The sequence below is a fragment of the Papio anubis genome, chromosome 2 (assembly GCF_008728515.1).
Source record: "Papio anubis isolate 15944 chromosome 2, Panubis1.0, whole genome shotgun sequence".
Classification (NCBI taxonomy): domain Eukaryota; kingdom Metazoa; phylum Chordata; class Mammalia; order Primates; family Cercopithecidae; genus Papio; species Papio anubis.
The window spans coordinates 193,176,323-193,201,943 of record NC_044977.1 but is presented as its reverse complement, the minus strand read 5'-3'; the positions used below and the strand labels follow the sequence as shown (position 1 = coordinate 193,201,943).

Genomic DNA, 25,621 nt, shown 5'->3' with positions numbered 1-25,621 from the left:
TGCCTGTGATTGGGGTATGGCATGGAAGCCAAGAGCAGGGAGCACCCAGTTCCCTCTGGGAAGTCAGGGAAGACTCCCTGGAGGTGAAACGTCCTTTGGTTTCTTCCAGGTCATACCCGAGATGCTTAGAGGTCGCGGCTGGGGTGACTTGGCACCCTGGCCTCTGCTTGTGGTGAGCTGAGGTTTCTGTCCCCGGCCTTCCTCACTTCCTAATGCCCTGCACCTCCCGTGGGGCAAGAGGCTCCGGCCTCCTCTGGCAATTGAATCCAGATGGATGACAAGATGAAGGCCGCACAGGGATGGTTCCGCCCTCGCCTGAACCCGCCAAGCGTCCCCTCCCACCCGGAGCGCGGCCCGCAGCACTGACCGAGGCGTTGACCTCTGCCATGGAGGCATTTTCCTCTTCACTGAGCAAGAGCTGGATGACTCTTAAGGGAGGTTCTGGAGATGGGAGAAGCAAATGCTTATCATCACCCCGCAGTTTTTAGGAGCTTGCAAAGGGGAAGTCCGTCAGGCCCGGCCCGGAAGCGTGGCACCCATTCCACGTGACAGGTCACTTTGAAGAGACACGGTGATGGCCTCGCACAAGCTCACTCCACTGTAGCACGGGCACCGGCTCATCTCCGCGGGCCAGCTTGGCAGGGTCTCCTCTCATCCTCCCTAAATCATAAAACTCCCAGTGGTCTCACCATATAAGCATCCTCCCTCCTATTCTCCCAATCCCTCTTCCCACTGCTCCCAAATAATCAGGCTCTATCCCTCTCATTTTCCTGATGTTTCTTCTCCTTCTCATATCCCAGCTTCTAAAATGGGAAGTGGCAGTGTGTGTGTGTGTGTGTGCCAGGGGCATGCAGCATCTGCATGAGAGTGCATCATGTGGTATGTCAGAATAAATTTAAAATATCTCGGGAGGCTGGAGTGGGGCGTGGGGGTGGAGAGCCGAAGAACCTGGGTAAAACATCAAGGAGTGGAAGAAGCCAGAACCTAGATCGTATATCAACCTTGTATTGTATTGTCTGCGAGGAGTAGGAAGAAGCCCAGGGCCACAGGTGAAGCGTAGGAGGAGGAGAAGCAGGGGAACCTAGGTGGAAACGTGAGGTAAAGGAAGGCAGAGGCCTGGGAGTGGAGGCAGTGGTGAGAGGAGGCGGGAGCCTGGGTGAGAGTGTGTGTGGTGAGGAGGCCGGGGCCTGGGTGGAATGCAGGGGTAGGGAAGAGGCGGAGCCTGGGTAGGCTGATAGAAGTGAAGGCAGTACCTAGAGTGGACAGTTGGACTAAAGTTATTTCCCCAGCAGGAAGCAAGAGAGGCTATGTCAGTGGAGAAGGCAGAGAGAACTGGAGTGCTGCGTCGGCTTCATGTCCCAAATCTAGGAGAATATGTATGGCCAGCAACCTTGAGTGCCAATAATTCACAGAAGAATAGGACTGGATAAACAGGAAAACTCCCAAATTTCCTGGGAAGTAAACAAGAGATCCTGGCAATATATAAGTGTGGAGAAACCAACCCAGCAGAGAGCCAGCTCTGGGGACAAGCTTGCTTCTTTCCCCCAGCGTTCTGCTGTGGGCCACTCAGAACCCCAAACCGTCTTCCCCTTGCTGCCAGGCGTTTCTCTGCAGAGCAGCCTTTTTCCTCACGACAGGCAGGTATTCTTCCATGAGAGAGGGACTGGAGTGTTTCTCAGGCCTTCTGCTTCAGAAAGGACCCTGAAGGCTGGCAGAGGAGGGGCCCCCAGCCGGCTTTCCTCACGCCCTCGCCTCTCACTTCCGTCTCCTCTTCTGCGTTTGTAAAATCTGTGGTTCTACCCACTCTGGCCTCGGCTCTGAAGGCACAGTGATCTCTAGATTTTATTTGGGTGCCTAAGGGGGCTTGGTAAAGGCCTTGCTGTGATCTCCCTCATCAGACTCTGATGGCTCAGAGCGGGAGGAACAGATGGCTGGGAGGACTCAAAGGGAAAATCAGGCACCTTTGCTGCCAGATCCCCACACCAGCCCCTCCAAACGTCCTGACTTGTGAGATGCAGAGATCCTGGGCCTCGTGTCTCTGAAGACCCCCAGGGAGCCCGAGGAGCCAGCTTGCCCGGTTCCCTGGCTGCTGCTGAAGTCTCCTCCCCTGGGCAGACTATTTTCAGTCTTTTGCCCAGGGTTTCCCCCATCAATGCCTCAGGGATGCTTAGCCCCATCCCCTCCCCTATGCCTGTACAACCTCTTCTCCTTCAGCACCACACCATCCACCACCCCCTTTCCAGGCCTACCTAGATTTCCCGTACCTACCTAGATTTCCCATACCTGCCTAGATTTCCCATACCTGCCTAGATTACCTACCTAGATTGCGCATTCTAAAGGCTTGCCGGAGAAGGGAGAGAAATGGTTTGCCTTTGGCTGTCCACACCCTTGAGCTGTGAGCTGCTCCCAGAAGCCCCTCCTCCAGGCCCTGTTCCCGGCTCACCAGCACAGTGCCGTCCATCCCCAGTCAGGTGTGGAGGGCAGGCCTCGCAGCCCTTCCCAGGAATGCAGTGGACACTCGGGAAGCACGGCTCCTCACAGGCGTCCTTGGAGCGCTCGCAGTAGCGGCCAAAGGTGCCCCCGTCACACTTGCAGCCAGCCATCTGGAGGAAGGTTGCTGATCACGGGCGGCCAGGAGACCAAACTGGTAAGGGCTTCTGGCTGTCTCTGACTGACCCCTTTGGCCTGGGAACCCGTGGACCCTGCCTGAGTCATGTCTCAGCTCCACCAGCACCTGGTGAGTATCTTCTTGACCAGGCCCTGGGGCTGCAAGGCCCTAAAGCCACACGGTAGTCCTGCCCATTTGGCCTCCCTGGTTCATTATTTACCCTGACTCCCTGCCTGGCCCTGCACCAGGATCTCAGCCTCTTCCCTCTCACACTCTAGCTCTTTGCCTGAAATCCTTTCTAGAGTAAGACGGGGGATGCGTGAATGATTGAAGCATTAATGAATGAATGAATGTATCCATGTATCTATGTATGTATCCATGTGTGTATATATGTATCACGTGTGTATATATCCATGCACGTATGTATCCACGTATGTATCAGTGTATGTATCATGTATGTATGTATCCATGTATGTATCCATGCATGTACGTATCATATGCATGTATCAATGTATGTATCATGTATGTATGTATCCATGTATGTATGTATGTATCCATGTATGTATGTATCAATGTATGTATATATCGATGTATGTGTGTATCATGTATGTATGTATGTATCAATGTATGTATCATGTATGTGTGTATGTACTATTGCTTGAAAACTGGATTCCTTATTTATTTATTTATTTTGAGACAGGGTCGCACTCTGTCACCCAGGCTGGAGTTCAGTGTCTTGATCTCGGCTCACTGCAAACTCTACCTCTCAGGTTCAAGCCATCCTCCCACCTCAGCCTCCTGAGGAGCTGGGACTATAGGCATGTACTACCATGCCCACTAATTTTTGTATTTTTCTTTTTCTTTTTTTTATGAGACAGTCTCGTTCTGTTTTCCAGGCTGCAGTGTAATGTCTCGATCTTGGCTCACTGCAATGTCCCCCTCCTGAGTTAAAGCAATTCTTGTGCCTCAGCCTCCCAAATAGCTGGGATTACAGGCATATGCCACCATGCCCAGCTAATTTTTTGATTTTTAGTAGAGACAGCGTCTTCACATATTGCCCAGGCTGGTCTCGAAGTCCTGAGCTCAAGCAGTCCACCTGCCTCAGGCTCCTGTGTGACCTGCAAACTGGATTTCATAGAAGCTGACATTTTGACCTCCCTTGCTGACCCCCAAACCAAGAAGACAGAACCTCTCTGCTAAGTACTGAGAAAACACAGCAACCAGAACAACAGCCCAGCAAAGGCTGTGGCTCCAATATCTCCCCACGCTCCCTGCACTCCCCTTTCCAACTCCCTTACTGAAGCAACTCGGGGCATCTCCAGAATAGTAGATTGATTTTCATCTGTCTTTTTCCCATTGTGTATTTTATCCTTTTCTACCCCCCACCCCACCAACCATCACTACCTCTATCCCTTTCAAGTCCCCATTCTCCGCTCATGCTTCAGAAGGATGTGTATGTGTATGTGTCTGTGTGTGTGTGCATGTGTGTGTGCGTGTGTGTGTGTGTAAAGGGTGAAGGAGGTGGTTTTGTGTTGCCAGATAAACACTTTCTGGCTCTTCCTTTACAACCAAAAATAAAAATTAAAAAGCAGATAGGACAAGAGTCGTGGAATTAGGCCAAGTATCTTGGCTAGAAACATGGAGAAGTAATTTCTCCAAACTGAAAAAGATGTTTCTTTTAGCCAGAGGGAGAGAGTAAAAGAGAAAGCAAAGGGGCTTGGAGGTGTCAAGATAGAGCGACCAGCAGCTCTCTTCCCAGCACCGTGATGATGACATCCTAGGGAGAAATGGCTGTGGGGTGCTTCTAGGCAGACAGGACCATAAGCGGCCTCGTAAAAGGTGTCCTATGTCTGAGCAAGGCACAGAAGCTGCAGAGCCTCTCCCTGGGTCTGAAGGGGAAGTGGGGCAGAGCTGGGATGGAAACCTGTGTGGACTCATGCCCAGGGACCCCATGACCACCTTCCACCCCACACCGCAGGGCCCTCTGCTGAGCTTTGCCACAGAGCTGTGGAACTGGAAACCATTGGGCACTGTGAGAAAGACTGAGGTGGAGGCTTCCTGCCAACCTGGCAGAGGGGAGGTGGGAGAGAAAAGTCCAGTTGAACTATAAGCAATCAAGTTTCTTTCTTTCTCTTTCTTTCTTTTCTTTTCTTTCTCTCTTCCTTTTTCTTTCCCTTTCTTTCCCTTCCTTCCCCTTTCTTTCCTTCCTTCCTTCTTTCTTCTTTCTTTTTCTCCAATAAAGTTTCTTTCTTTCTTTTTCTTTCTTTTCTTTCTGTCTGTCTCTCCTTTCCTTTCTTTCTTTCTTTCTTTCTTTCCTTTCTTTTCATTCTTTCTTTTTGAGATGGAGTCTCACTCTCTTGCCCAGGCTGGAGTGCAGTGGTGCAATCTTGGCTCACTGTAACCTCCGCCTCCCGCATTCAAGCGATTCTCCTGCCTCAGCCTCCCAAGTAGCTGGGACTACAGGCGCCCGCCACCACACCCAGCTGATTTTTGTATTTTTAGTAGAGATGGGGTTCCACCATGTTGGTCAGGATGGTCTCGATCTCCTGACCTTGTGATCCACCTGCCTCAGCCTCCAAAAGTGCTGTGATTAAAGGCATGAGCCACTGCACCCGGCCAGAAAGTTCTCTTTCTTCCCATGTGAGTTTATGGCCTGAGACTGGAATCTGCTCCACCCACCTCCCAACACCAACACACCCAGCAGAGGCAGAATCACAGCATCCGTTCCACTCCCGTTTCCTCTCCCCTCGGCACAGAAACTCCTCACCTGCCTCCCAACACTCACCTCCAGGGAGGAGTTGCCCACCCTGCTGGTCTGGTTGTACAAACACTGGCTCTCTGCTTTGCAATGGCAGACCACAGTCCTGGGCTGGAGTGCAGATGCCAAGCCAATCTTGGCACTTCTCGCTAGAATCTCCAGAGTGAATGGCTCCAACGACTTGGGTGTCCATAGCAACGTCCCATTCTCTGCCCCGGGGAAGATGAGAACGTTGAGCGCCGGGAGACTCCTCAGCTCTGTGGTCTGATGCATCCTCATCTAACACCCTGATTGCTGATGCAGGGCTTCTCCCACCCCTCTCAGGCCACCCTCCCCACTCCCCAGACAAATCTCATTGGTGATTTCCTTTGAGCAAGGCTGGTATCAGGGGTGATCCTGGTCACGCTCCCAGCTGGAAGGAGGTGGCACCAGTCCAACATACTGATTGTAATGGGGGAACACCACAGAGAGAAAAGCAGTTTCCCACTGAAGAAACCCCAAAGGGCAGCCCTCACTGGGCTTGCACCAGTATGGCACATCCTGGGGGATGGAGGATCAAGGCCAGGATCCTCCAGGCACCTCCCCAGGCTATGCTGCCAGCCAAACCAGCTTCATTCTCACAGCAGCCCCATCCTTTGCCCTGATTTCTCACCCACCCCCCACTTCCTGGACCTTTCCCAACACCCCCTTCAGACACCACACTGTAGTGAAACACTGCTACACATCTTCTGATCCAACTTACACTTTTCAAGAAAATAGGAAAGCCTAGAACAGCAGATTGAAAGGAAGTGACAGAGAACAGACGAACGCAATTTCCAGACCATCGTCCTCCAGGGATGGAGCCCGTGGAGAATAAAATCTCCCAACGCCGTTGTCTCGTACCTGGAAGGACGCACGTGGGGCACAATTGTCTCACACTTGGGAGGACGCATGTGAGGCAAAAGGGATGTGGGCAAAGCAGTCCCTTCTGGCACACGGAGAGAAAGAACGTCAGGCAGAGAGGCAAAGAAATGCAGATATGCCCCCTGGGGCTTTGGTTTAGCCAAGAACAGTCACCCACAGAATTAGTGCTGGCAACAGGCAGCAGCATCCCTTGTGCTGGGACCCTTTGGCCCTGATCGTGGATGCAGGGCTCAGGGTCTCTAACACCTTTATGGAGAGGAAGCGATGGTACGTTACTGGGTCCTAGCCCAGGAAATCAGACAAGGAGAGACACAGCTAGGTAAACACGGTTACCAGACATAAAAAGAGCAAGAAAGGTACCAAATGAAAGTATTTTTTATATTTCTTTAAGTCTTGTCCTACATTAGATCCTTCCTTTAATAGATATAAAAATGTTGTAAATTGGTCATTTTAAATGTTGCACTTGATTATTCTAATACTTTGGTGAATGCATAATGATTAAAGATGACTGCGTATGATCAGATTGAGATTAAATGATCTTTGAGTCAGTTTTTTTTGTTTTTTGTTTTTTTTTTTTTGAGATGGAGTCTCGCTCTATTGCCCAGGCTGGAGTGCAGTGACGCGATCTCAGTTCACTGCAACATCTGCCTCCTAGGTTCAAGAGATTCTTCTGCCTCAGTCTCCCGAAGAGCTGGGATTACAGGCACCCGCCACCATGCCTGGCTATTTTTTTGTTTTTTTAGTAGAGATGGGGTTTCACCGTGTTGGCCAGGCTGGTCTTAAACTCCTGACCTCAGATGATCCACCCACGTCAGCCTCCCAAAGTGCTGGGATGACAGGCATGAGCCACCGCGCCCAGCCTTGAATCAGTTCTATGTGCCCAGATTCACTCTACCTATCTGACCAAATCACCATAAGCCTGTCACTACTACTTACTGGGGGGCACCTATTTGAGTTATATGTATCGTTCCTCAGAAATGCCGGTCCTGGATATTCAAATGAAAGAGTGACAGCAAGTTTTGCTGGGTATAGCAATGCAAAATTTCCCAAAGTTTGACTCTGACCTCATCCCCTACCCACCTCCCCACTCTCCCCAGCCAAACATTCTTACCAAAGAGCTTAAAGTCAGTACAGTTGTCTCTGAGCGTGAAGGTGGCATCCTCAGCGTTGCTGGTGTACTGAATCAGCGTGGTCTGCCCCTTGTAGGCTTCAACCACACGACCACCATTGATGGAGGGCGGGTACTGATCTGAAACACAAAGAGGGGATGGGGGTTCCGAGGGAGGGCAGTCTCCTGCTTTATTAGCCTCCTCTCTTTCTCAACTCTAATATGTGTGAGGCATTCCCAGGACTGTGCCCCACCTCTGGAAGAAGGAATTATTCTGTGTACCTGCTCTCGACTGACGCACAGCAGGCTGGGACTGTACTGCCCACCTAGCCAAATCTTTAGCCTCTCTCTCTCTCTCTCCCCCAGCCTCCTCAAAAAGAGCTCCTTTCGGATTCTTTCCTGAACATGGTGCTATGCTGGGTATGACAAAAAGTGAATTAGAGAGCAGATTTGTTTAGACCATTACAGAGTTGTACCTTCGGCAAAGGGCTGAAAACCTGAAGGGTGCCGGGCGTGGTGTCTCACGCCTATAATCCCAGCACTTTGGGAGGCCGAGGCCGGCAGATCACCTGAGGTCAGGAGTTCAAGACCAGCCTGACCAACATGGTGAAACCCTGTCTCTACTAAAAATGCAAAATTAGTCAGGCATGGTGATGGGCACCTGTAATCCCAGCTACTCAGGAGGCTGAAGCAGGAGAATCACTTGAACCCAGGAGGCAGAGGTTGCCGTGAGCCGAGATCATGCCACTGCACTCCAGCCTGGGCAACAAGAGTGAAACTCCATCTTAAAAAAAAAAGAAAAGAAAAGAAAGAAAGAAAGAAAAAAACCTGGAGGGTCACATCGAAACGCACATCACATTTGTCCAGAAAGAGAGAGGGAGTGAAACCTTTTCACAGGTCTGTTTCTCGGAGCCCTGCCATTTCCATTTCATAGTTGGTTCACACATCCATTCAATCTGTCATTTAACAAATATTTATTGAGCTAAGTGGCTGGCATTGCTCTGGGTAGTGAGGATACAGTCATGAATGAATAATAAAAAAGATACCTGTGAAAATTATAAAATATGTTGAGTAATTATAAATGCTAAGGAGAAAAAAATAAAGCAGGGAAGGCAAACAGGAAGTGTGGGTGAATGTGCCATTTTAGACAGGGCGGCCAAGAGAGCCCTCGCTGAGGAGGGGACATTGGAATAAAGACATAAAGAAGGTGAGGGGCAAGTATGTGGCTGTCCAGGGAAGGAAAGGCATTCAGGCAAGAGAACAGCACGTGTGAAGCCTGGGAGCTGAGCGCACATGCCTGGTGTGTTTGGGGAACACAGAGGACCCTGCGGGGCTGGAGTGGAGGGAGGTGGGAAGGGGTCCAGCAGTAGGATGGAGTGGAGGGAGGTGGGAAGGGGTCCAGCACTAGGAGAAGAGCTCTGAGAAATGGCGGGGGGCAGACTGAGCGGGCTGGAGTGCAGGGAGCTGGGAAGGGGTCCAGCACTAGGAGAAGAGCTCTGAGAAGCCGAACCGGGCCAAAGGCCACTGCTAAGATGGAGAGAGCGGGGGAAGCCACTGGAGGGTCTGAGCAGAGGAATAACAGGAGCAAAAGAATCTGTTCAGTGAATGCAGATGCACAGGGTGAAGCAGGGTCAGGGAAGGGCAGCTCCTCATCTGCTTCTGACTCTGAAAAGGCCTCCCCGGGGCTCGGGCCACTTACTGAGGGTGGCGTTCACCTGCTTGTAGGTTTTGCTGACAGCCCTCGTGTGAAGTCCGATGCTTGCGTTGCGCAGGGCCAGGGTGTCATAGATGCATGAGCTGTCTCCATTACAGCTGGAGATCATATCTTCAGCCCAGGAGCTGATTTGCAGTTGTGAGTAGAAAACAGGGGTGAAGTTGGAAGGCAGCTGGTCATTCCTCTTGCCAAGGAGGCCTGTCCCGTTGATCTGCCCTGTAACACACCAGAGTGATGGTACGGGTGGCCTCAGCCTTATTCTTCTGTCCACCTACCCCTCAGCATGGAGTGGTGGGAGTGCAGGGTGTTGTGAGTTTTCTAGCCTGGGTCTGGAAAAGTCTGCTGTGAGAGGGCGGCTCCAGCCTACCCATTCTCTCCTCCAGCTAGAGAAAGGCAGGTGCACTGGTCCTTGGGGGACAGTCCTGGGGGCGAGGGGCACAGATTCCTCAGACTTAGGGAGGATGGGGAGTCTGCCTTCCCTACAGGAGGGCTGAGAGGGCGTAGCCTAAACACACTGGCTCTCGCTTGCACTGCCTTTTGGGGCCCTGCTTTGGGCTCGCGTGGGCATGGTGGAAGAAATGTATTTGGAAGGCTCACCAGGGGAGGTGAGAGCCATTGCAGGCAGCATCTGATGTCTCAGTTGTGGCCAGACTCCTGAGGGACAGTCAGAGTGGGAGGTTGGCCACCCTGGGCACACAGCTGTGCCTTTAAGGAGCATCCAGTGAAGGCACTTGCAGTGGGAGACCAGGGCCTGGCAGCCCTGACCATCACTTGCACCTGCTGTATCCAGGCCTCCAGGAGCCAAAGGGATAAGCTCACTGCAGCTGCCTTCCAGGAGGGTGGGAGGAACGCGGGCAGCCAAGGAGGAGGGCGGGAGGACGTGGGAGGCAAGAGGAAAGGGCCAAAGGATGGCTGTGACCCCACCCCCGCCTCCCCGGAGCCCACCCCTGATGCTCCCTTAGAGCGGGAGGTGGCCAGAAAGGGTGCCTCGGTGGCGGCTGGAGAAGCCCCTCCGCTCCCGGCCCGCTCCGTGCCCGAGGGTTCTGCTCCAAGGAGGCGGAGAAAGGGAGGCCGAGCAGGGCTGCCCGGGCCCGCGGGCGTGGGGGTCCGAGCTCCGGCTCCGCAGAGCCTCAGAGGCAGGTGCGCGCCGCCCTCACCCAGGAGCCCCTCCGTGCGGTGCTGGTACTCGGGCGGGAGGCTGGCGGAGGCGTGGAGGATGTCGGAGAGCGCGATCACCGAGACGGCGGCCCAGCCGAAATCAGCTGGCAAGGGCCCTGGGCATTGCAGCTCAGAAGGGCTGTGTTGACATCTCCCTGTGCTTCAGGCCTGGCTCAAGTCCTTCCTTCAGGCCACCCTACCCAGCCACCAGCCCCTCCCCCCCTCCCTCCCCCACCCCACCCCACCCCACCCACCCCTCCCCCCTCCCCCTCTCCCCTCCACCCCTGCCCCACTTTCACCCCGCCCCTGCCCCGCCCCTGCCCCTGCTCCTCCGCCCCTCCCTGCCCCTCCCTGCTCCCCGCCCCCGCCCCCTGCCCGCCCCCTGCCCCGGGACTGAAGCCTGGAGATCTGCACTGGAGGCGGGAGAAGAAACCGGCGGGCACAAGGCCCGCTCGGGGAAGGGCTGCGCGCGCCGGCCTTGCACCGCCACGCCCTGGACCCTGCCCCGCAACGCGCTGGGCCCTGGATCGCCACGCACTGGACCCTGCACCGCCACGCCCTGGACCCTGCACCGCCACGCCCTGGACCCTGCACCGCCACGCCCTGGACCCTGCACCGCCACGCGCTCCGCCCTGCACAGCAACGCGGCTTCCCGCCCAGCTCGCTGCTCCCGGAGGTAGGCGCTCCCCAGCCCACCTCCGCCGTCTCCATGGCCAGGCTCAAATGTCACAGTCTGGTTATCCAGCAGGACATGGATTCCATCATGAGGCTCAAGGAGCCATCGGACCTGGAGGGAGATGGGAAGGGGTCTGAGCCCGACCCGCAGGTGGAGCCGACGCCCAGGAGAGCGGCTGGGAGAGCCCCCGGGGCTGGAAGCTGCGCCCTGGGCCTGGAGGAAGGTGACGCCAGCCCCGTCTACCGTGTGCTCCGCAGGGCCAGGCATGGTTTTCGGATGATCCCCTTTAGCTCTCCTGGCGGCCCGTGAGGCCAGAGTCACGTTATCCCCGTTCTTAGCAGGAGAAAACCAAGTTAAGTAGCTTCTTCGAAGCCAAACAGCTGGGAAACCGTGGCGCCAGAGCCGTAATCCCCCATCCCCAGGATTTACTCCGGGACAGCTGCGCGGATGGGGCGTGGCTGCCTCCCTCCTGCCCGGCTTCCTCCTCTTCGCTGTCTTCCTTCTCCTCAGCCTCAGTGTGTGGCTGAAGGTCCCTGTGGATGCAATGCAGGGAGGTCCCCGCGCCCCTCACTCACCGTCACGGGGCCCAGGCTGCCAGAGCGGTACTGAGCCGCAAAGGCGATGAAGTTGGTGGCCTGGGCTGAGCCAGTCTGGGCCGTGCGGCCCTGCAGCAGGAAGGAGGAGTTCCCGTCCTGGGCCCCGACCAGCAGGAAGTCCCCAGCCCAGTGAAGGTGTAATTGACACCATCCAAGGTGGTGATGTGGGGGTCCCCGAGCATGCAGGCTGGGGGAAAAAAGAGATGCCGCCTCAGCATGACAAACCAAGCAACCGGCTGAGAGTCCTCACTGCAGTCAGTGGGGGGAGGGGGGCACCTGTCAGGAGGACTCAGGGCTGAGATTCCTCACTACGGTCAGTGGGGGAGGGGCACCTGTCAGGTGGACTCAGGGCTGAGAGATTCCTCACTGCAGTCAGTGTGGGGGCACCTGTCAGGAGACTCAGGGCTGAGATTCCTCACTACAGTCAGAGGTGGGGGAGGGGGCACCTGTCCAGGTGGACTCAGGGCTGAGATTCCTCACTGCAGTCAGTGTGGGGGGCACCTGTCAGGAGGACTCAGGGGCTGAATTCCCTCACTACAGTCGGTGGGGGCACCTGTCAGGTGGACTCAGGGCTGAGATTCCTCACTGTAGTCAGGGAGGCACCTGTCAGGAGGACTCAAGGCTGAGATTTCCCACTACAGTGGGTGGGAGCACCTGTCAGGAGGACTCGGGGCTGAGATTTCCCACTACAGTGGGGGGCACCTGTCAGGAGGACTCAGGGCTGGGATTCCTCACTATAGTCAGGGAGGCACCTGTCAGGAGGACTCAGGGCTGAGATTCCTCATTATAGTTGGGGGGGCACCTGTCAGGTGGACTCAGGGCTGGGATTCCTCACTGTAGTCAGGGGGGACACTTGTCCAGGTGGATTCAGCAGGGGAGATGTTCACGGAGCACAGATTCCTCCCCTCAAGGCTCCTTGCACTTTTGTGCCCCACTATTCTCACTCCTTCCCCAACACCAGGTACAAAGCCCCTCCACTGGCCGTCTGCCCATCACTGGCGTCATCTCCATCTTCCCTTGTGGCCACAGCTCTGCCCCTACTCCTCATCCAGACGCCACCTCCTGGAAGCCCAGAAGCTCCCCCTCCCCAGAGGCTCTGCCTGGGCCTGGGCCCTGAGGCTCACCAGGCCGTGGGGGTCTGTAGCACAACCCACCTTGAGGCTCTGCTGGTACAGGGCACAGAGGTAGGGCTTGTCATTCCAGAGGCAGCACCAGTTCTGCGGTTCCAGTTCCGGGGCTGCAGAGAAGAGCAGTGAGTCGGGGAGGCTGAGGACCTGGAGGACCCAACCCGGAGGCGAATTAACAGAGCAGGGTGAGTGGAAACTTAGTGGCAGAGACAGGGCAGTGTCGGTGGAAACTGGGTGAGGGCCAGGGGTGGTGTTGGTGGCAAGAGCATGGCTTTGGAATCCAGCACGGCCCTCTCATGACCCTGGGCAGTGGACAGGGTGCTGTCTCTTCTGCAGGCACTGGGGCCACTGTGCAGCAGGGTGCATGGTAGGGGATAAGCAGATTTCCTGTCCTGAGGGTGGACAGCCAAGTACTGACACTCTCAACATAATGGGAGTGGGGAGGGCATGGCTGACAGTCAGGGAACTGTGGAAACTGCCAAGGGACAGGGGAGAGAATGGGAGGACACAGACCACGTGACCCACACCCCTGTGCTCTGCAGCTCCCTTGGAGGGTCTCTGCGGGAGCTGATTCTCAGTCTTCCCCCAAACATCCTGCTCATCCGGGTCTACAGGGACAGGGTCAGCCTAGGCGCTCTCTTCTTGCCTGGAGAGATGGCCCCACTCTGGCCTAGGGATGCGGAGCCAGGTACGGAGATGGGCAAAGAGGCACTCAGCTCACACATCCCCGAATGTCCGCTGGTGGGGATGTTGGAAGCTTCCTAATGTTACCAGATCAGGAAATGGAGGCCCAGAGAGGGGAACGGTCGGGAAGGAATGAGGACAAGAGGCTTCATGCTGAGGGTCCCCTGCTTGGCTGGGAAGGTGGGGTTGAGATCTCCATGGACTCACGCACCTAACTGCCAGGGACGCTGCACGTGCCAGCCTTCACGAAACTCTCCCCACGGCCCGTAGCTGCAGCACACGCCTCCTCGCCAGGACGTGAAGCTGCAGAGCTGCCTGCTGCCTAGGCCCAAGAGACCTGAAACAAGTCCAGTCCCACTCAGGCCCAGGCCGGGGATGCCAGGGGCAGGGCGGGAACAAGCAGGGGCTGTTTCTGGGAAGAGGGCGCGAGCAGAGAGGGCGGGAGGCTGAGGGCGCGAGCAGAGAGAGTGGTGGGTGAGCTTGTGGGGGGCGGGAAGGTGGTGTCACCTATGCTGACGGGTTGGAATCGTAAGTCCCATCGTCCCTGCTGCCAGGAACAAGGGCAGGAGACCTGGTTCCAGCCCCAGCTGGGCCACTGAGGCTGGCTCTTCAGCCACTGCAGGCACTCGAGACGGTAGTTGGGCCTTTCTTCCCGGTGTAGCCTGTAGAACTGCAGCCCTCGGAGGCCTGGGGTCAGGAGATGGGGAGAGAGAAAGGGCTTATCCAGGGCCTGGGCCTGGGGTCCGGGGATGGGGAGGGAAAAAGGGCCCACGTCAGGTGGGCAAGGATTCCACCCCCAAAGCCCATTGCTTGACTTAGCGTCTGTTTCTTTACCAAAAGTGGTTGCCACAGAACAAATAGAACTGGATTTATACTTCACAATTCACGTGGCTGGTTTCTAAGGCTAAACTGTCCTTTATCCTATCACATTTTGGAAACTATTGTTTCTTTCCCATTGGGGCCTCTGGACTGAGTCGGAGAAGGTGCCATCGTCTGCCTCTTGACACTTGTCTTTCTACCCACATGAAAGCTCTTTGAGAGTAAACATAGTTGATCTTTTTCCGTTTTAAAATGTTTCTGGCTGTTAGCACAGTGTCCAGCACACAGCAGGTGCCCAGTAAATGATGATGATGAATGTCGGCCTCTCCTTCGTAGATTCTCTCTTTCTGAAATGGAGTCTCGCTCTGTCACCCAGGCGGGAGTGCAGTGGAGCGATCTCGGCTCGCTGCAACCTCCACCTCCCGGGTTCAAACGATTCTCCTGCCTCAGCCTCTCGAGTAGCTGGAATTACAGGTGTGCGCTACAATGCCTGGCTAATTTTTGTGTTCTTCTTAGTAGAGACAGAGTTTCACCAAGTTGCCCAGGCTGGCCCCTCAAACCTTGACCTCAGGTGATCCACCCACTGCCTCCCAAAGTGCTGGGATCACATGGGAGCCTCACTGCCTTGCCAGTAGATTTCCTTCTTAAAGGATCTCACCTGGGTTCTCATTCCTGCTCTGGGCAGGACACTTGGAGAATTGTCTGAACTGCCCATTCAAATCCCACCTCCCACAAGACCCTGTCCTCACTTCCAGGATCTGGGCCCCCCTGACAGCCCTCTTGGGTTGGTTCATCTGAGGGAGAAGACAGCCCCTCTGAGACTGGTAAGGTGTCCAGGGGTGCAGGAGGTACCAGCGGCCCCCTGGGCGGTGCCACATCCCACCTAGACCTGTAGGAGGTTGGACTGTGCAGGGGAGGCCCTTCAGGACGGTGGTGGTGACTTTAGAGCCGCCCTAGGACTGCAAGTGTGGTGTGTGTGGGCTGAGGACACGAGGGCTTGAGACCAGCTCAGGGGTGATAAGGTGGCACTTTTACCTGAGCTGGAATTCAGGAATCTATCAGGGCGATACTTCTCCCACACTGGCTGGGACATCAGCGGCTTTTCAACAGCCGCCCACTGCAGGGAAGGAGAGACTCTCTCAGGCCTCTGTCATGCACAGGCTCTTTTGCCTCGCTGTTGCAAGGCGTCCATTCATCCCGCTGGCCGGTCAGCAGCTGGTCAGCTGAAGAAGGGTGGTGGGTCAGTAATGCGGGTCAGCCAACCCCATTGTCGGTGGCCCCCAGCACTGAGCAGCAGAGGGGACAAGACGGATGGGCAGAGGTAGGAGGCTCTAACCAATTCCGCTTCTGCAAGAAACTGGCAGGTCCGCTTGGTCACGAGACAGGGGCGTGAAAACAACAGAGTTCAGGCCTCATTTCTGTTTGTTTCCCTTCAACAAGCAGAGGGTTTGGAGCGGGACAGACTCTAGGGACAGTGTATTGTGATGGTTAAGAGCCAGTTTCTGGAGTTAGGCAGTGACGGATTCAACTGCTGATCCCCACACTTACTAGCTTGGTGACCACGGACAACTTACTGACCCTCTCTGATTCTTAGTTTTCACATCTGTGTAAAAGGGATTACAGTAGCACTACCTAGCTGTACAGTGAGGATTCAATGCAGTAACATCTGCGAATCCCTCAGAACTGAGTGAGGCCTCGATACAACAGGTGCTGCCACTGCTGCCACCACCAACAACACACCACCATCACCAACACTACCACCATCACAACCACCAACAACACTACCAACACTGCTACCATCACCACCTCCACCAGCACTACCACCATCACCACACCAACACTACCACCATCACCACCACCACCATTGTCTCCACCCATCACCACCACCACCACCATCACCACCACCAACACCACCACCATCACCACCACACCACCACCATCACCCACCACCAACACTACCACCATCACCACCTCCACCAACACTACCACCATCACCACCACCAACACTACCACCATCACCACCACCACCATCGCTTCCACCATCACCACCACTACCACCATCACCACCACCTTCAACACTCACTACAACCATCACTCACCTCCACCACCACCCATCACCACCACCAACACCACTCACACCATCACCACCAACACCACCACCAACACCACCCACACCACCACCCACCCCACCACCACCAACACCTCGCCACCACCATCACCACCACACCACCACCGCCCTCCACCACCACCAACACTACCACCATCACCTTCCTCACCCCCACCAACACTACCACCCATCACCTCACCAACACCACCACCACCATCACCACTCACCACCACCGCCTCCACCACCACCAACATCACCACACCATCACCACACCTCCACCAACACTACCACCATCACAACCACCACACTGCCTCCACCACCAGCAACACTACCACCATCACCACCACCTCACCAACACTACCACCATCACAACCACCACCACCGTCTCCACCAGCAACACTACCACCATCACCACCACCACCAACACTACCACCATCACAACCACCACCTCACCGCCCCACCACCAACACTACCACCATCACCACCACCACCAACACTACCACCATCACAACCACCACCACCGCCTCCACCACCACCAACACTACCACCATCACCACCACCGCCTCCACCACCACCAACACTACCACCATCACCACCAACACCACCACCACATCACCACCACTACCACCATCTCCACCACTACCAACACTACCACCATCACCACCACCACCACCGCCCACCACCACCACCACCCAACCGCCTCCACCACCACCACCAACACTACCACCACACCATCACCACCACCACCACACTACCACACCACATCACTCACCCACCTTCACCACCGTCTCCACCACCACCACCACCACCACCATCATCACCACCACCACCACCGCCTCCACCCCACCACCAACACCACCATCACCACCACCACCACCACCACCAACACTCACCACCATCACCACCACCACCAATCACCCACCACCAAAACTACCACCATCACCACCACCACCACCGCCTCCACCACCACCACCAACACTACCACCATCACCACCACCACCACCACTACCAATGCTGCCACCATCACCACCTCAACCGCCACCATCACCACTTCCACCACCACCATCACCACTTCCACCACCACCACCATCACCACCTCCACCACCACCACCACCATCACCACCACCACCAACACCACCACCATCACCACCACCACCGCCTCGCCTCCACCACCACCACCACCAACACTGCCACCATTGCCACCACCACCAACACTACCACCATCACCACCTCCACCACCATCACCACCACCACCACCAACACTACCACCATCACCACCACCACCACCACCAACACTACCAACACTGCTACCATCACCACCTCCACCACCACTCACCACCATCACCACCACCACCACCACCTCCACCATCACCACCACCAACACTACCACCATCACCACCACCACCACCGTCTCCACCACCACCAACACTACCACCATCACCACCACCACCAACACTACCACACCATCACCACCACCACCACCACCTCACCACCAACACTACCACACCATCATCACCACCACCACCACCTCTCCACCACCAACACTACCACCATCACCACCACCACCACCGCCTCCCACCACCACCAACACTACCACCATCGCCACACCACCACCGCCACCACCACCACCGCCACCATTGCCACCACCACCAACACTACCACCATCACCACCACCACCACCGCCCACCACCACACCAACACCCACACCATCACCACCACCACCGTACTGGCCTCCACCACCACCACCTCCTCACCAACACTACCACCATCACCTCACCTCCACCACACCACCATCACCACCACCACCACCAACACTACCACACCATCACCACCACCACCACCACCAACACTACTCACGACCACTCCACTTCCACCACCACTCACCACCATCACCACCACCACCACCGCCTCCACCACCACCAACACTACCACCATCATCACCACCACCACCACCGCCCCACCACCACCAACACTACCACCATCACCACCACCAACACTACCACCACCATCACCTTCCTCACCACCACCACCACCACCACCACAACACTACCACATCACCACCACCACCACCGCTCCACCACCACCAACACTACCATACCATCGCCACCACCACCGCCATCTTTCACCTCACCAACACTCGCGCCACTCACTCATCCAACACTACCACCATCACTCACTACTCACTCACCGTCTCCACTCACTCACTCAATTAACACTATTACTTCATTTTATTTACTTTACTGTTTCTAATTTTACTACTTAACATTTGCTTTATTTATTACTTACTTATTTACTAATATTTATTTATATATTTTATTATTTACTCATTTTTACTTATTTTATTTTATTTACTATATTTGCATTTATGCATTTACTTACTAACACATTTATTTAATGACATTTACTACTTCATTTATATTTCATTTTTACTTAATATTTACGCATTTATTACTTATTTACTTCATTGTTTATTTATTTATTTAATATTTATTTAGGATGACAGGATGAGATGACAGGATGATGACAGCATTTACGCATTTATTTATATTTATTACATTTACTTTCATTTTACTTGTTTCTTCATTTATTTACTATCATTTACTTACTAATTTTACATTTTCACACATTTACTAATTTATTACTTACTACTTACTTTAATATTTTATTTACTTTATTACTTATTTTACCATTTTACTGTTTAATTTTATTTACTTAATATTTTATTTACGACATTTACTTATTTACTATTAAGGATGACATTAATATTTATTTTATTTATTATTTACTTATATTTATGACATTATTATGATTTTATTTATTTACATTTAAGATGCATGATGATGATGATGATGATGATGACATAGTAGTGATGACATGATGACAGGATGACATGATGATGATGATGAGTGATGATATGATGATGATGATGATATGATGATGATGACCAATCGCTTCCACCACCACCACCACCATCACCACCACCACCCCACCGTCCCACCACCACCCACCTACCACCATCACCACCTCACCATCAACCCACCACCACCACCACCCACCACCATCACCACCACCACCACCACCCACCACCACCACCAATCCCCCCACCACCACCAACACCACCAACCATCACCACCACCACCACCACACCACCACCACCGCCACCATCACCACTCCACCGCCACCATCACCACCACCACCACCACCACCCACCACCACCACCATCACCACCACCACCACCACTTCCACCACCACCACTACCACCCCATCACCACCACCACCACCGTCTCCCACCACCACCAACACTACCACCATCACCACCACCACCAACACTTTTAATCACACCACCAACATCACCACCATCACCACCACCACCACCGCCCACCACCACCACCACCAACACTCACGCACCATCGCACCACCACCACCTCGTTCACCCACCACCAACACTACCACCCATCACCACCTCCACCACCAACACCACCACCATCACCAATTCACCACCACCACCACCAACACTACCACCATCACCACCACCACCACCGCCTCCACCACCAACACCACCACCATCACCACCACCACCACCGCCCCACCACCACCAACACTCACCATCACCACCACCACCACCGCCTCCACCACCACCACCATACCACCATCACCACCACCACCAACACTACCACCACCACCAACACTACCACCATCACCACTACACCACCACCGTCCACCACCACACCACCACCAACACTACCCCACCATCGCCACCACCACCACCGCCTCCACCACCACCAACACCTCACCACCATCACCACCTCACCACCAACACTACCACCATCACCCATCACCACCACCACCACCACCAACATCTACACTACACCATCACCACCACCACCACCGCCTCCACCACCAACACTACCTCAATTCTATCACCACCACCACCATCACCACCTCCACCACCTCACCAACACTACCACCATCACCTCCACCACCACCACCGCCCACCACCTCCCACCACCACCAACACCACCACACCATCACCACCACCACCACCACCGCTTCCACCACCAACACCACCACCATCACCACCACTCACTACTCACCCACCAACACCGCCACCGCCACCACCACCAACACCGCCACCACCATCACCACCTAATCACCACCATCACCACCACCACCTCACCACCACCACACCACCACCACCACCAACACTACCAACACTGCCACCATCACCACCTCCACCGCCACCATCACCACTACCACCACTACCACCATCACCACTTCCACCACCACCACCTCACCACCACCACCGCCTCCACCACCACCAACACTACCACCATTGCCACCACCACCAACACTACCACCATCGCCACCATCACCACCATTACCACCAAACACTTCCACCACCACCAACCGACACTACCACCATCAGCACCACCACCAACACCAACACTACCACCATCGCCACCACCACCGCCACCACCACCACTGCCAACACTACCACCAAAATCACCACCATCACCACCACCACCACCATCACCACTTCCACCACCACCACTATCATCACCACCATCACCACCAACACTACCACCATCGCCAACATGACCACCACTATGGCCATCACCATCTGCAGGTGTGGGGTCCGAGCATGCTCAGGAAGGAGAGAAGCCTGGAGTGGCGGCCTGTAGCCCCATCCTGGGTGCCTGCTGCAGAGTGGGGACTCTTGGGCTTTTCCTCCTCCCGAACACAAGCAGGATGACGCACCCCTGTGTGACACCTTCCTCGGTGTACTTGGACCATGTGAAATTCCTAGGCAGTTGGGTAATTCCCCTCCTTTCACCTTCATAGCACACCAAGTAACCAGTGAAAGCAATGTAATCAAAGGGGTAACCTGAGCACACTCAGTGTAGGAGAAGACCATTTGCAGCAATTATCAAGGACAAAAGACATCGCTTCTCGGCCTTTTGGCTAAGATCAAGTGAAGAACACGACATGTCGCCTTTGCACTGATTGCCACACACCAGCATATGGGACAGAGACGGTGCACTGTTGCATCGGAGACGGCCTCCCACACACGGAAATCCATATTTCAACCGCCCACAGCCCCGTGCTTCCTCTCTCCCTTCACCACCAGCTCCTTATAAGCTTTTGGTGCCCCCTGGAATTCTCAGGAAGTCGGGAAGGCAGATTCTAGCCTCAGATGTCTGGGTTCAAATCACATTGCCACTTCCCAGCTCTGGGACTTTAGGCAAATTGTCAGTCTATTTGTATCTCAGTTTCCTGATCTGTATAGTGGGGATGATAAATCGTATCCGCCTCATGGGGTGGTTGTGATCATGACATGCAATAATGTAAGTGAAGTGTTAGTGTCATCAGTCTTAGCTGTTATTATCATGATATTTGAGAAGATAAGAGAGGCCAGCTAATGTAGTGGAAATCAGGGAAGCCAAAGCTCTGGGAATTATTACAACGCACAGGGACTGGGATGGGAGAGGATGTGGTGGACAAATGGGTGTTCTTGTCGTGGGAAGCAGCCAGATGCCCGGCCCCAGCGGGAGCTGGAGTCAGCGTGAGTCAGAAGCACCAGCCAGGAGGGTTCACATCTTGCCCCAGGGTGGGAGCGTGTGTGCAGTGAAACCCCACTCTGCACCCTCCCTGCCATCTGCTCAGTGCTGACAACCCCTCCCATCCTACCTGGAGAAGCCCATGAGCACGAGGTTGCCTGAGTGCTGGGCCACGTCCCACTGCATCCCACCGCTCTGGTAGAGAAACAGGGCATAGGACCTGCTCCCGTCTGTGGAGAGGATGGCCTGGTAGGTGTTGCTCTGGGGGTGGGTGGAAGAAAACACAGGGATGCCCGTGAGAGATAATGGGCTCTCTCTCTTGTCCCCCGCCTCGTCCCACAGCCCTGCCTGGACATGTACAGCACCTGTTCCTGGTCTGCCCACAGCAAAGACATGGGCCCAAAATGCTGGCAAGTTTTGGGTCAATGAGGGCAGCTTTCACCCTGGGTGTGAACACACTTACCACGGTGGATTTGCCTTTTGGTGACTTTCTTCCAGGAAGGGAGATAAAGGGTTCTGGGTTATAATTCAGTTAGATGAGTGTTTGTAAGAGAAAGCTACCAGAACCTGAGAGATTAGCCAAGATACCAGAGAGCCAGAGACAAGGCTTCAAGTAGCCTCGCAAGGGATATTTAAGGACATTGTCCAAATTGTCCCTCCACCTGAACAGCATGGATGACACTGGGGTTCGCTGAAGGCGCACACGTTGTCCATGGTAGGTGACCAGTGAACTTTTGTCAAGTGAATGAAGAAATGAGTGACTTTAGACCAGGCATAAGGAAGAACTTGGTGACTACAAGAGCGGGTCCTCGGAGGGAGGACAGAGGAGATGGTGTGGTGTGCCCCATGCCCGTTGGATGAGCCTGTGCTTAATGGCCAGAGGCTGGAGTCAGAAGAAGCTCCACTGCAGGCCTGGCATTGCCATTTGCAGTGGCATGACTTTGAGCAAGTTACTTAACCTCTCTAACCATTGTCTTCCTCATCTGTAAAATGTGGATCAGAATACCCAGTTGAGCCACATGAAATTCCCAACAGCCAGACATTTTTGACTTACAAAAATGCCAGTTGCTATGTTTCAACCTAATAATACCTGGTTTGCTGGGCTGCGGTGAGGTCAAGTAGGCAAAGGGCTGAGGCCGGCCGGGCCCACAGTGAGTGCTCTGCCAGCAGTGGGAGCAGCGGGGGGTGGCAGTGGGTGGGCTGCTATAATTAGCAATCTTTCCTAGAGCCAGAGAGGATTTTGGAAGAGTAGCCCCTGCCTAGGATTCTAGGATGTCTGACTCCCACATGGCTCCCTGGGAGCTGCCCACGGGTCTACTCACCCCGAGGGTCCACTGGGCAGGATAGGCGTGGGCATTGACCCACGTGACCTTTAGGGTCCACCTGGCCTTGAAGCCACCATTGTTTGTGATCTTTCTAATCCAAGACTCGGCCTGCAGGACTGGCAGCCTGCGTTCACCATAGAGCGTCTCGTATTCCTAGGAAAGGAGGGCAGATGAGAACAAGCCAACGAGGGTCCCACTCCCGCACATGGACCCCCACTTTCTGCCTGGGGACCCACCCACATGGCCTGCCCTCCCCTGTCCCAGGCCTGCATTTTTGCCGTGAGCTCTTCTGACATGAAGTTCAATTCAAACTCGGGCTGCAGGAAGGCCTGCAGTGTGCAGAATGCGGAGTCTCTGGCCTGACGCCCCAAGACTCCTGACTTGAACTCTACATCTTAGCTCAAACTGGGCCCAGAGAGCAAAGCCACTCGCCCACTTTTACCTCCCCCCCATGCCTAATCTGCAGCTCCTTGAGAACAGGCATGAGACTCTCCCCTCTTGGAGCCTCCACGTTGCCCTGTCCATGGCAGGGGCACAGTCCACGCTTGGTCCATGGCAGGCACATCGTCCACACTTCCTGCAGTAGCTTTCATCACGTGCTTCCTCTAATTGGAGTTATTCACCCAGTCCAGGAGCACAGGACAGGCCCTCTTGACTCACTCTTGTTAGGATAGACCCCCTACAGCCTGATTTTACAATCAAAGGCTGAATTGTCAGCTCCCATCCCCAAACACCTGCACCTTCCCTCATGGTTGCCAAGTATTCCTGAGTCAGCTTAATATCCCTTGACAGCTTCCTCCCACACCCATACTTAAGCCTCAGTACCCTGCTGCAGACCAGCAGCGACTCTGGCAATGCCTTCCACACAGCTCTTTTTCTCCCCTGCTAAAACCATCCTGACTGCCAGGCTTTGAAAGGCTCACCTGATAAAATATGGTCCCCTGACCAGTGGAGAAGTCAGCATCGTCCCAGAATGGAGCCACCAGGGCCACAGGGTCCCAGCCTGTGAAGCCTGTTGGGAGTGGGTTGGGATAGGAGAAAATCTGGGAGTCTGACTCTGGGAAGATGATCTGGCCATTGTCTGTGAACTAAGCACACAGGTTTTGTGGTTACCATTCAGGGAGGAAGGTGGGGAGGAAAGTCCCATCCTTGGTCCAGCTCCACAGAAGCGTGACCCCCAAGGGTAGAGCTTTAGAGGTGCTAACAACCCCGGGAAGTCACCTCCTGTGTCCTGGCTTCAGGAGAGCCCTTTCCGTATAATCTCACAGAATACTCCACCCTTCAGGCATCCCTTGGGTCCTTGGGTCGGCTTGGTCCTGTTTCACTGCAGATCCCCGGCTGTGGACCAGCCAATCACAGACACATCCCTCTTGGCCAGTCCCCTGGGCCCCATCCTGAAGCTTCCTGTGACGCATCATGTGGGGCTCAGGAGGTGGAAACCCTCCATCACTCAGGAGTGTAGACACCCTCTCTCCATCAGTCACAAGTGTAAACAGCCTATCTCCATCACTCAGGGGGTGGAGCCCTCTCTCCATCACTCAGGGATGTAGACACCCTCTCCAGGGCCCCTCCAGCGTGTAGACACCCTCTCCATCACCAGGTGTAGACACCCCTCTCTCTCCATCACTCCAGGTGTAGACACCCTCTCCATCACCCGGGGTGTAGACACCCTCCCATCACTCAGGTGGAGCCCTCTCCATCACTCAGGGTGTAGACACCCTCTCTCCATCACTCAGGGGTGTAGACACCCTCTCTCCATCACTCGGGTGTGGAAATCTCTCTCCATGGTTCAGCAGGTGTAGACACCTCACCATTGCTGAGTCGCCCCCCTCATGGTAAAAGGGCCCCACAGCCTCCCTTGAGGGGCCGCGGGAGCCAGGACGGCCCCTCCAACCTGCCCAGGGACGGGGGGCGGTGGCCAGAACGCGGGCAATGGCGGAACAGCCTGTTTCCAAGCGCAGCGTTTTGCTCCGGGGAAGGCCGCGCAGAGCAGCGCTGGGCCCAGCAGGCGTCCGCCCTCGCCTGGCGCCCCCGTGAGGCCTGACATTAAGGGGGCTGTGGGGGCGCACGAGGGGCCCCGCCGAGGCTGTGCCTCCACCCTGCCTCCCTTCCAGTTGTCTCGAGGCTGGGGAGAGAAGCGGCCCAGGGAGCTGAGGCCGCCTCCGGGACTCACGTAGAGGGAATCGCGGAGCGAGGAGCCGAGAGGGAAGCCAGTCGCGGGCCTGAAGAGCGGGGAGGTGAAGTCCACGGTCCTCCTGACGAACTCCAGGTCCCCGGCGCCGGCCCCGTAGGGGAGGAGGGAAGCTCCTGGCCAGGACAAAGAAGAGCAGGACGTCCGAGGGGGCCCGGGCCTTCTTTAGGGCCGAAAGGGATCCCAGAGCGCTCCCCGCGCGCTGCGCGCACCTGCCCCGTTCCCCGAGGGCCCCAGAGGCAGCCAGCAAGGGCTCTTGTGGCTCCCTCTCCACCCACACCGAACGCAT

General features: G+C 55.0%; 1 protein-coding gene across 1 annotated transcript; it reads right to left on the bottom strand.

Annotated features, from left to right (window-relative positions):
- MUC4 (mucin 4, cell surface associated) lies at positions 1 to 25,621 on the bottom strand. The gene is given in 23 exon segments (XM_031662938.1): positions 1 to 441; positions 1,581 to 1,684; positions 1,962 to 2,038; positions 2,340 to 2,603; positions 5,394 to 5,575; positions 7,381 to 7,518; positions 9,077 to 9,362; positions 10,016 to 10,404; positions 10,844 to 11,036; positions 11,501 to 11,646; positions 11,649 to 11,708; positions 12,646 to 12,666; positions 12,669 to 12,758; positions 13,544 to 13,669; positions 13,840 to 14,019; positions 15,187 to 15,268; positions 15,310 to 15,374; positions 21,728 to 21,810; positions 21,947 to 22,077; positions 23,139 to 23,294; positions 24,065 to 24,229; positions 25,315 to 25,495; positions 25,545 to 25,621. Coding segments are annotated over 23 exon segments (3,435 nt in total). The 3' UTR covers positions 1 to 202.